We start from the raw sequence: 13,063 nt of genomic DNA on the forward strand, positions 1-13,063 counted from the left end.
GGTTGGTACAAGAAGGCGTGGAGCGCAGAGAGCACGATGGGTGGACCAGGTGGAGCGTGATCTGGCGAGTGTTGGGCGTGACCGACGTTGGAGAGCTGCAGCTGCAAATAGAGTATTATGGCGACAATTTGTTGATTCAGTATTATCATGAATTTGATGTTAACTAAATAAATGAATAAATATTTTGATATTTCCAGGATGCTTTCAATACTGGTACCGTAATTCGGGGTCAAATTGATCGACGGGGTGAAATTGATCACTCGGGTACTACATTGTAATTGCATACTAGGAACTCTTAAGCATCGTAATGAACTTAAACTTTTTACGTCATCTGATTCGTAGATGTCTAGAGATCAGTGTAGACTTTTAATTTTTGAGAAAAAAGTTAGTTTGACCTGATTTTTTCATGGAATTTGCAATGTATTTCTCATTTAGCAGAAATCATTGCTACTAAACAATCAATTGCTAATAGGACTTCCCGTTAATTCTCTGTTTTAAAATTTTTGTGGAGCCTTGGTTGGGATGTTATGCAGCTAATCAGTACATGAAACAGTTATAAAAAGTTCATTTTATGAGGAAATAGTCACTTATTGTAATAAAAATCATAAAAAATTGCCTACCTTTAGGCGTTTAAGGGGAAATTTCAAAATTTAATTTTGCATTTAAAGTATTAAATTCACTAGTTGTAAGATTTTAGACACGTTATTCGGTTTTAGAAGAGCAAAATTAAGCGGAGAAGGAAATTTTCCTTTCCAACCGATGCCTAATTCAATTGTATACTGATCAATTTCGCCCCAAATTGGCTTTTCCAATATTTTGATATTTGGAGTTATTTAACTTAAAGTTTAAATTTGTTGAACAAAATTCTGTCACATGGTTCCATGGAGATTCACAGGGTACTAGTTAGCATAGCATAGCATGAATACTTCACAGGGTACTAGTTTTACACATATTCTTTTGGCAACATTTGAACAGGCACTGATGTTTTCCGCAAAAGTTGTTTTAAAGTGATCAATTTGACCCCGGATTACGGTACTAGATATAATAGAATAGAAAAATAGAATTTTTTCTTCACAATTTCCAGTAAAGCATATTATGCAATTACACAAGAATAACAATAAAATGAAAACAAATGGTTCACAAGTTTTGGAGAAAACTTGGAACTTCATAAGTAACTGGACAGCTAGTTGCAATCTGTCCAAGTAATTGCAACCACAAAATGCATACCACAAACATCTTGCGAATAGACAATATCTGCTGATCCAGATTTTTATTCTTGAAGTGAGATTTTGTCTGGACTCCTGAAATGTGGGAGCCCGGGGCAGTGGCCCACGTGGCACAAATTTCCCAAATGGAGGAGAACGTGCCTCTAGAGCCGACCTACTGATGGCCCACGTGTCACCCTACACTCCTTAAAATGACCATGACCACAGGAAGACTAGTTACGCCAAGAGGAGGATCGTATTAGATCGATTGAATATGCACTACACTAGGACTGTTGTTCACAATGCAGGATTCAGTACCGATTTTAACAAGCGCAGGCCTGGCATAAACTGACGATTCAGTTTTATAACTTAAAAAAAAGTAAAAAAAAAAATAAATTGTTCAACTAGAACTTTGTATATTTCACTCATAATATTTGATTCCATCCGAAAAATGACTTGATTAGATCAACTAGCTTCGCAATATCGATTCCATGCTTTCTCACCTGCTCTTGTATTTCTATCACCTCGGGATCCTCCTGTTAAGAAATTTTAGAAAAAGAATGCTTAAACTTCACATAGCAATTAAGCATCTACTTACAAGAATATCTTTCATCATTTGCCCGAACTCAGGCGCCGTCAACTTATCTATCGTCTCTTTGTACTGGGGATTTGAGCTTTTTTGCATCTCGTGAAACTCCACCATTTCACTCGAAGACACGATTTTCAATGCATCATCAACGAAAGCACTTAAACCTCCTTTCCGCTTCTGAATGACTGTAATTGAAAGCAGAACGTAGGTATTAGATGTGACGTTCGCTAGAACATCTCAACCCAACTCACATCGTTTAACTCTTGCTGTTCCGGTGAAGTCCGTGAACATTGCCAACACTTTGTTTACCGGCAGCCCCGCATCGTCAATGTACTGCAACCATACTCGCACTTTTTCGTTGTTCACAAATCTGTTCCACACTTCGCCAAACTCCGGACTTCGCATGTACTGGAGAGACCGCCGGAATTGTGCATCTTGAACGATGTACTCCGCAAGCAATATCCGCAATCGGTCCAGCGGTATGCTCTGATGCAATTGGATAAGTTCACTTCGGATGGGTTCGTCGCCGAAAGAGAACTCCAAATGTACGCCTAGAAGCGAGAGTAGCAAAAACAATCTCTTCATGGTGGAACGCTGTTGTAGACTGAGTGAAACTGCATCTGTTGCGGATAGTAAATGATAGCAGTACGTAGAGTAGTAAAACCATAACAAAATGTGTACCGTTGTCTGCTGAAGAACGTGACTTGCGGAATGCCACAGCAAGACGTAGGAAATGTGCTGAGATTATGGTTTAACCGGTGCACAGTGCAGTCAAAATATACACATGTAGCGTGTAGTATTTGCCATGTGTAGCATGTCACTTTATTGACAACAATGACATATCCAAATAGTTTGTGGGTCATTCACTTATGAATTCTGAAGTTCTGACGAATAGTTTGTTTCAAAACTGTAACTGTCTTGTGGTAATCTATTTCAAGAACTTGAAAAGTTGGAAGGAATGCATACTCAACGCATGGTTATACTAAATATGCTATACGCAATTTACAAATGAGGAAGCCAGTAAGTACATGCGGTTCTACTAAACTAAGGAGAAGCATGTACTACAATGGGAATACTAATACCGGGCATTTTTCAAGTTACGTTTACTCATCCCATCATTACAGCGTGTCCAAAGCTTGAATGGAAGAGTTGAAAAGAGGATTAGTCTGTTACAGCAACTGTTGAATGATGATCAACGCAATAGTTGCACGTGATAGAATTATTATCTGACTTCTTGGTTGCAATACAACAGAGCGTGATATACGAACGTAGGCTTACCAGAACGATATTTGACATTTTGACTATCTGAAGAAGTATGAAATGAATATAGATTAACCCTTTGGAGCCGGAGGGGTGATTTTTAACCCCAAAATAGAAACGGTTGTATAAATTCACACATTTAGTAAAACAGAACACTGTCTTGGGCAAAGTTGTTGCAAATTGAATCCTCTTTTAAGGAAAAATGGCAATATTTATATTTGAGACTTTATTGACAACCTAGAATATCCTGAACACCATGAAGTTTGGAAAAACTTAATAATTGACATACCAGTTGTTCTAAAAGCTGAATTTGGGTATGGGTTACGTTCATATGCATTAATTTAACCTCCGTCGAGAATATGAAAAGGTGTTTTGTATTCTGAGATGTTCTAGGTGTTCCAAACTATTCAAAAGTTAAGTCCTTCATATCTACAAGAATAAATTTATGTGTTTTCACCATAAGTAATAGCATTGCTTAATCTGCTGGAATCTGTGAAGTTATTGAAATCTATAATGTCTTTTATCAACACAATTGAGATATTCCAGGTCAGCCAAACTATCTTGGAGTTCAGAACTTCGAGTCTACACTCGTAACGGAAACCATCTTTATTATACTGAGTAATGTTGCATAATTAACCACAGTTACTGGACCAATTTGAAGTCTACTAGATATTATTATAAACTTTTGGAATATTCAAGGTCGTCCAAACTGTCCTATAATGAAGTTCTTAAAATCTACAAGAATAACTTTATGCAATTCAGTATCATAATTTCTATTTTATCTAACTCATTTTAGTATCATAATGGCCAATTTTTCCGAACTGGTTCATTATGCAACTCGAGTTGCATAATAAAAAATAAGTTGCATTATGAACATTATACAACTCAAATGAGTTGCATTATGAAAAAATCATTACATAAAATTTTGTATGGAACTCGTTGCAAAATTCAATTTTTTCAGCACTCTTCGTATTTATCCATAAATAACTAAATAACTAATGTGTGTTTTCGCCATATATGATAGCTATTTTTCGATCCAATTCTCCATATCAAATGGAGAAGCTATCAATTGAAAATAAATGGCAAAGTAGCCACATGTGTCTCACGCCACTTTACTACATCACCCATTCGCATGCAGTGGAAAAAACTGTCGTTTAATCTAATGACAGTCAAAGTTTTTCCTCCTTCAAATATCTGCTGCCAGCCAGCTCGGACCAAGAAGTAAAGTTTTTCCACCTCCCACGAAATTGTCCATCCCGATGAAAAAGAACAAGAAAAACTAACAAGCGATGTCGGCCGAAAAAAAAAACATACGCAACCATATATAAGCAATATCGTTAGGGATGGATAAGCCGGAATCTCCAAGCGCCGTGCAAAGGAAATTCCGAAACACTTCACCCACCCATCGCCCATCGAAACTAGATCCGGGAAGCGGAAAAAATCGAGCTTTCCACTCGAGTGCAATACCACAAGCGGAGACCATTATCCCATAGTTTGAAGGGAAGTTTGAAGAGCAACAACAATACCCTACATTGGGAAGACGTAGATAGGCCCTTCTTACAACACACATGTGCTGCTCCATTCAGTAGCGGCTCCAGAAAAGCGAGCGACCGCTTGGTCGATGGTCGGTGCCGCACAACTGCAAATGACACGGAACGAATGCGGAAGGCAGGATGGTATGGTTTGGGTGTATCGCCATCATCGTTATATGATCGCACATAAAAGTGCAATCAATGACAACGGGCGACCACTTCAGTTGGTTAGTGGGGATAGCTTCGTCAATGAGCAGGATATCAATGGAAACTATGAGCCGTAATCTAAAACTTTCAGAATACACCCTGGAAGTGGAAAACTATGGCAGGGTTGCTGAAACTCTTTTCATAGGACTAAAAGAGAACGAAATGAAAAAGCATAGTTGGAAATCTATTGGCCATTAAATACCTCTGAGTATGTTTTTGGTCGACATGGCCACTTTTCTCTGCAGATTGATCATAATAGAATCTAAATCTGTTCTTAGATCTCTTAGCGAAGCGTATTTTTACGAATTGGAATCTATTTTGTGAATTGCAACAGAAATCCTTATACACAGGTAAACGCCTAAAAGTGTGCAATGTCATTGTAATTTCGTGATGTTGAAACTGCCGTGTTAAAGAATTGTTTATTTAAATTTCTAAAACCCCTCAATTAATGAGAGCGAGCCGAGGCCCCTAGCGTAGTGGCTACACGTTCACTTCATAAGTGGATGGTCGTCATGGGTTCCATCCCAGCCTCGGCACTTGCAATTTTTCGTAAGTTGCTCTTCCTACCGAGAGCAGCTGACAGCTGACCCTCTTCTGAGCATATGCTCTAACGGACCCGGAAACTTGGATATCGGATAACGGCAACTCATAATGGACCCCCAATCGAACTGGAGAAGGAACAAGAGCCACACATCAACATCCTCGTGCTCATCATTCTACCCATGGACAGGGTAGAAAAGTGACAGTAGCGCAACGGCAACCAGTTCGATATAGTAGAATTAGAATAGAATACATGTAGGCGCTGTACAAAGTATAAGTGCAGCCGCCAATTGGAATCGCTCACGCAGTGCCCTAGTGGACAAAAGAGCTGTAAATTAGGTTGAGTAGTTGAAGAATAAAAAAAAATGAGAGAACACCATGCCCGTCACAACCAAAATAAAAGGTCTCAACTTCAAAGATCAGATCTACAATGATTGCGGACCTCTATATTCCTTCGCGGACCATTTACAAACTTTCACAGACCTGCACAAGCACTGGTTATGCTTGTTGATACAAAGGCTTATATTTCCTGGAGATCTTGGAAGATCTGTACCATCTACACATCTCAGTACAATACTTGATTTACTTGTTAGAAAGGCCATAGGTCTGTGGAGAATAATCATTCGCAGAATACTAGTTTCGCTTGTAGGTCCTGACCTACATTTGGAGTTTTGGGATGACCTAGAACATTCGTGGAAGTCAACATAGTAAAGCTGTTGTTGTTCAAAACATATGCACATTAACACATTTGTTAACATCAATAGATCACAATCACTGTACGTGTATATCGAAACAACTTTTATGGATATAGTAGGACAAAATCCCAAGAAGTTTGGAGACCTAAGAAGTATAACATGATGAAAAATTTAAATATTTAAGACAAAAACCCTACGAATAGGAACAAGACATTATAAAATTGACGCGAAAATATTTTTTTGCAACTTCTCATCGTAATAGGCCATTTTACCTCACGCAAATCTGACAGGAAAAGGCCTACTTTCCCACACCAAATTAACAGTGCTGTAATGGTTCATTACAGCACTGATTTGCATTGCGTAATGAACTATTACAGCACTGTTTTCAGTTTTGATAAATTTCTTGATACTTTCTGGATGCAGTTTTGAAAAATTGTGACAACTGCACAGTATAACCTGCTATGATCAGATTTTCTTAAACATGGCTATGAGCATCAGTATGCAGTTTGACGAAAAATTTTGTTCAAGCGGTAATCTATAAACTTGCAAAAAACGTTTTACGCAACTCGGTGCAGAACTCGATTTTTACAGCACTCGTCGTAATTATCCAACTCGGCAAGCCTCGTTGGATAAATGTACGACTCGTGCTGTAAAAATCGTCAATCTGCACCTTGTTGCGTAAACTACTATTTGGCAATTCCTCATCATAATAGGCTGTTTTACCTCACGCAAATCTGACAGGAAAAGGCCTACTTTCCCACACCAAATTAACAGTGCTGTAATGGTTCATTACAGCACTGATTTGCGTTGCGTAATGAACCATTACAGCACTGTTTTCAGTTTTAGTCAACTTCTTGAAGCTTTCTGGACGCAGTTTTGAAAAATTGTGACAACTGCACAATATAACCTGTTACGATCAGATTTTCTTAAACATGGCTATGAACATACGTGTGTGTAGTTTGATGAAAAAGTTTTGTTCAAAACTATCCTCAAGGGTAATTTGTGAAATTGCAAAAAAAACGTTGTACGCAACTCGGTGCAGAACTCCATTTTTCCAGCACTCGTCGTAATTATCCAACTCGGCAAGCCTCGTTGGATAAATGTACGACTCGTGCTGTAAAAATCCTCATTCTGCACCTTGCTGCGTAAACTACTATTTTGCAATTACGTTGCAAAATAGTTCACTTTTCACACGCGAGGAAGATACTGAAATAGCCTATTTTTCGATACTAAAATAAGTGTGCCGAAAAGAACTACTTTTCGGCACTCTTAAGAGTGCTGAAAAGTACCACTTTTCGGCACTTTTATTAGCACACACTTTCAAGTCTCCGTAGAAAGTTCTGGATTTTTAAGGGAGCGTTACACTGGGGACGGATTCTTCGGCAACTACTACGTCCATAAAGCTCCAGAAGAAGCTGGTCTCGTTTACGGACTCCCAGGAAATTCAAACTATTGCACGAAGGTTTGTGACAACGCTTACCAATGGCTGTCCGAAAATTTATGCCAGCTAACTGTGGCACAGCCTACCTGATTGAAAAAAACGAGCATCAGTTCGGCATGGATGCTCTCACGTGGTATCCCTTGAAACATGGTTGAGCAGCTAGAAATGATCCAACACAATAGGATTTTTCATAATTGCAAAAAATGTTGTATGTAACTCGTTGCAAAACTCGATTTTTTCAGCACGAGTCATACGTTTATCCAACTCGGCAAGCCTCGTTGGATAAACGTATGACTCGTGCTGAAAAAATCATCATTTTGCAACTTGTTGCATAATAGTTATTTACGTAACGAGTTGCAAAAAGTTGATTTTTTCAGCACGAGCCGTACATTTATTCAACGAGGCTTGCCGAGTTGGATAAATACGAAGAGTGCTGAAAAAATTGAGTTTTGCAACGAGTTCCATACAAAATTTTATGCAATGATTTTTTCATTATACAACTCATTTGAGTTGCATAATATTCATAATGCAACCCAAATGAGAGTTGCATTATGAACATTATGCAACTATTTTTCAATATGCAACTCATTTCAGTTGCATAATGGACCAGTTCGAAAAAAATTACCATTATGATACCAAAATGAGTTATATAAAATAGAAATTATGATACTGAATTGCATAAATAACTATTGGCCATCCCTCTGATTGTATGGAGCCCCATAGTGCACCGCAGTGCATTCTACGGATGAAAGTTAAATCTTCATACGATAGTGTGTGTTGATGTACTGATGACTTGCAGATACCAAAACATCACCTTCTCTTATGACAAACACTAATAGACGAATGCACCAATGAACTGAATTCATCGCGGTCCGAGAATTTTGACACTAGAGCGGGATCGCTTCCAATCAGAAGTGGATGATTTCCAATCAGAATTGAACAATTCTGATTGGGAACGACCCCGCTGTAGTGTCAAAATTCTCGGACCGCGATGAATTCAGTTCAGTCGGTGCACTCGTCTACACTGAACGAAATCCCCCGCCGTATAAAGAATGATTCTTCATTCGGTACGGTTCAAATCTGCAGAATCTGAATTTTGAATGATTTCAGTGCAGAATGATTTTACTGCGTGTTATCGAATATAAATCATCCTGTTATAATATTAAAATTGACACAGATAATGAATGATTTGTTGCTTGGGGTTTGTTGTGACTGATTATCATCACAAAAACATCTGAAAGCATTTCCATCTATGACAGTATGGCGGATGAGGCAAAAATCATTCAATTCATGGCAGGAGTTTTCGTTCAGTGTATACAGAAGTTTGCCACTTGTCTGGGATGATACCATAAAGCTTAGTTTCTTGTTGCCAAGTAGAGCGCTCAAGTAAAATTCCATCTTTTTCCGCAAGTAATTTTGACAACTGATCCAGTATGGGGAGAAACGTCACTTTTCCTTACGGAATAATAGCGCGGACTATTTTTCCGCAAAGAAAAGTGACAGCTCCATTTGCTTCGCACGGGAGGCGTTACGAGTGTTACACTTTTTTCCTTACTTGCCATCTGCGGACTGCACAAGTAATTTTGAAGCGGAATCATTACTTGACCATTACTTGTCCTATCTTTTTGCACAGTACGTACGAGGTGGAAACTAGCCATAAGGCTGAACTACACAAGGCTAAATGCACAAAAGGCTGAACACGAAACACATGCAATAAATTATAAGTTTGGGTTTTGTCAAGAGAATAATAATGTATACCCAAATTGAAAATCCATTTCTTCTTGGCGTAACGTCTCAACTAAAACAAATTCCGCTTCGCAGATTAGTGTTCTATGACCGCGCAACGCTGCATGGATCAAATTCGAGTATGTATTTTGATCGCAGACGAAGTGCCCACCTTGTTTGTGACCTTGGATGGATTGAAGCATGGTGATGCTCTTTCAATTTTACCGTTCAACATTGCACTCGAAGAAACGATTAGTAGTAGGTCAGGTGTGCAGAGGAATGGTACTATCATCACACGGTCACACATACTCCTCGGCTTTGCGGACGATATTAATCTGAATCTTATTTTATTATAAAAAAATCGAAATAAATCAGCTGTAAAAGCTTGAAAACTTAATTCAGATTCACCGTAATCTTGTTTTTATTATACAAAGTTGGATACATTCAGCAAAAATGGTTTGGCAAACATAAACATTAATTTAGCATAATACTTTAAAAAACGTTATGTGCTTCGAATTAAGGATGCTCTAAGATTTTTTTCAAATCTCAATATACTTCGTAGATTACTTGCCGCTGCATTGCGGAAGTACAATGGTAGAACTGAAGGCCGGTATCACAAAAGTAGGATGAATACTGACCACTGTACAGCCAATAAATCACAAACTTATTAATTCCAGGATTTTTTAGAGGATCTTGAATTTCTGTAAATTTTCTAAAAGTGCTTCCTTAAGCTTGTGTGGATGCTTGGGCACAGAAAAGCTATACCTAACGTGCTCTAAACCCTTTCCCCACCCCACAGATAATATGACGCAAACTTGAAAATGTTTTAGAGGCCTTAGAAAAGTTCTACGCTAGTTACCCAAATAACCTCAAGCATTATATCATTGTACGAATTAGACTGAATATCAACCTTTGCAATGCGGAATGCAGTAATTCCACACTTGTCATGCAATAATCCTTTAGATTGGCATTATCAATGTAATGATGCATTAAATTTTTCTTTACATTAGGGTGCATTAAAAGGTGATATACGATAATTCAATAATTCGACACTACAAAAACTGAATAAATGCAATGTATAAACTAGCAAAGGCTGCTATTTGTCTACGAAAACTATTACATACTAGCTGTCCCGGCAAACGTCGTTCTGCCTGCCTACTGTGTTTTTTTTATATGTAGCTCTACAGAAAAATGGCCCGCAAAATGGAATTTCAAACTTTCTCGTTTGCACCGGTCGATTTTTAGCATAGTCCTGCCCCAGTCCTATGGCGGAATGCAACAGTGAAAGAATCATGTCGATCTGTTGACCCGTTTCCGAGCCTATTCGTGACATACAAACACCATTCCATTTTTATTTATATAGATTTAGTTGCGTATAATCCTAGTTTCATTTCTTCTTATTAATTAACACTTTGAAATCATTAAGAAACTTGGGAGAAATGAAAATCCCATGTTACCCAAAGTGTAAAAAAACAACAAATTTTGACTTAAAATCATTGGCGGAGCCAGCCTTTTTCTTACTAACTCTCCTAAACATACACGAGAAAGAGCGAGATGAAAGAGGAGGCAAGCTGCCTCCCCCTCTATCTTTCTCTTTCCTGTGTATGTTTATGGCTAGTTTCCACCTGGTACGTACTGTGCAAAAAGATAGGACAAGTAATGATCAAGTAATGATTCCGCTTCAAAATTACTTGAGCTGTTCGCAGATGGCAAGTAAGGGAAAAAGTGTAACAGTCGTAACTAATGGGATTCAGGTTGGCAGTGATACCGGAAATAAAACGCGGAACACGCGAAATTACAGAAAAAGGTAACTTTGTTTATTTCGATAATGTTACATTGATTACGTTAGAAACACAACTGATCAAGTTTGACTAAAAAGGCGCGCACACCGCTGCGCTCGTGTTTTGGGTTGACAGCTCATCGCTTGGTGGGTTCGGCCGCTTAGGTCGAACAGACAGGGTTCGGATATTGCCTATCCCAACACCCCCGCTCAATGTCCGGAACGTGCCAACCCCAGGGTGGCTCGATGCTTCTGGAACGCACTTACTGGCAATCCTTTTGTCATAATATCCGCTACCTGCTCGCCGGTACGGATGTACTGAACCGCTATATTCCCCCGCTGAATCTCTTCACGGACGAACCGATGCCTAACGTCGACATGCTTCAAGCGACCGGTATCCCGTTCTTCTTCGACCACCTTAATCGTAGATTGATTGTCTTCGTGGTACACGACCGGATGCTCCGGCTCGACATCCAAATCTTTCAGTAGACGCTCCAGCCAAATTCCGTGACAAACAGCCGTGCTCAGGGCCACCAGCTCCGCTTCCGTGGAAGACAACGAGATGGTAGACTGCTTCCTGGTCAGCCAGCTAACAGTCGATCCATGAACTCGAAAAACGAATCCTGTAAGCGAACGCCTATCGACAGGGTCATTCGCCCAATCCGCATCGGCAAATGCTTCGATTACCTGTGCCGATTCCTCCGCCGAGAACACCAGTCCCAAATCCAGCGTTCCCCGAATGTATCGCAGCACTCTTTTCGCATGCACCCAGTGCACCTCTGAGGGACAGCTCTGGAACTGACTCAGGTAGCTAACCGCTGCACACAAGTCCGGTCTAGACGTCAGTGTCACGTACGTAAGACAACCGATTAGCTCTCGGTACGGTTTATCAGTACGCTCAGCTTCTTCCCCTTTCTTTAGTCGCAGACGACACTCAATGGGTGTCGAGGTAGCCTTGCACTCGTGCACGTTGAAACGTCGAAGCAAATTCTCCAGAAAACCTCGCTGACTGATCCGAAGAATCCGTCTCTCTAAGTCCCGGTCAATCCTCATGCCGAGAAACGCTTGAACCTCTCCTATATCCGTCATTTCGAACTCGTTTGCTAGGCATCGCTTCACCACCTCAACCGCCTTCAGCTGACGTCCAACCACGAGCAAGTCATCCACGTACAATACCAGTATGACTTGGTTGCACCCGCGGCCTTTCACGTACAGGCACGGGTCGCTCGAACTCCGACGAAATCCCAATCTCTCGACGAAACTGTGGAATCTTGCATTCCAGGCTCTCGAGGCCTGTTTGAGGCCGTACAGTGACCTGTTGAGTCGGCACACCAGATGCTTTCCACGCTCAAAGCCCTCCGGTTGGGTCATATATATCTCTTCTTCCAAATGCCCGTTTAGGAAGGCAGTTTTCACGTCCATTTGGTGCACTGCCATCCGCTGCTCGTTCGCTACCGCCAACACGACCCGAACGGTGTCCAACCGCGCAACGGGAGAATAGGTTTCGGCGTAGTCGAAACCTGCCTTCTGACTGAACCCGCGAGCCACAAGTCTGGCTTTGTAGCGGTCTTCCTCATCGCCTTCGTTGTGCTTCACCTTGAACAGCCACTTGCACGTAATGGGCACTCGCCCCTCTGGTAGCTTGACTAACGTCCACGTTTGGTTCCGCTCTAGGGAATCCATCTCTTCGCGAACAGCCGCTTGCCACTTATCCCAGTCCGGCCTTTTCTTCATTTCCGCCAGCGATGTTGGCAAGTTATCGACGAAGCTTGAGGCGTTCAACGCAAATCCCGTGTAGTTCATCTCGTACTCTTGATGCCATCCCGGCGGCTTCCGGTCCCGTCCAGACCGGCGAGCCGGCGACTCTGCCTCCGCTTGCTCTTCAGTCTCTTCTCGAATTGTCCTATCGGCACAACTGTCGTAGCTATCCTCCTCAGCGCTTTCATCCGAATCTGCTTCCGAATTGTCCTCCTCGTCATCAGCATCTGCGGAAACGTTCTCCCTTACAGCTTCACTGTCTTCTTCGGAATCTTCCCGCATCACACGAATCCGAAAGTCTGCAGAACTGCACTGGGTATTCGGAATCTCT

General features: G+C 40.7%; 1 protein-coding gene across 1 annotated transcript; it reads right to left on the minus strand.

Moving 5' to 3' along the window:
* Positions 1-1,630: 1,630 nt before the first annotated feature.
* LOC109429450 (protein G12) lies at positions 1,631-2,542 on the minus strand. The gene is made up of 3 exons (XM_019705402.3): positions 2,046-2,542; positions 1,804-1,979; positions 1,631-1,741 (listed from the first exon to the last, which is right to left on the minus strand). The coding sequence occupies exons 1-3, from the start codon at positions 2,377-2,379 to the stop codon at positions 1,631-1,633; spliced, it is 621 nt and encodes a 206-aa protein (XP_019560947.2). The 5' UTR covers positions 2,380-2,542.
* Positions 2,543-13,063: the final 10,521 nt, after the last annotated feature.

Source organism: Aedes albopictus, chromosome 2 (genome assembly GCF_035046485.1).
Source record: "Aedes albopictus strain Foshan chromosome 2, AalbF5, whole genome shotgun sequence".
NCBI lineage: Eukaryota > Metazoa > Arthropoda > Insecta > Diptera > Culicidae > Aedes > Aedes albopictus.

Bases quoted from the DNA above. Each gene is read 5' to 3' on its own strand.
- LOC109429450 (XM_019705402.3), bottom strand. From the start codon at position 2,379: ATGAAGAGATTGTTTTTGCTACTCTCGCTTCTAGGCGTACATTTGGAG. The intron at 1,980-2,045 runs GTGAGTTGGGTT...TTTCAATTACAG, and splicing joins AACAGCAAGAGTTAAACGAT to TCATTCAGAAGCGGAAAGGA. The intron at 1,742-1,803 runs GTAAGTAGATGC...ATTTCTTAACAG, and splicing joins AAATGATGAAAGATATTCTT to GAGGATCCCGAGGTGATAGA.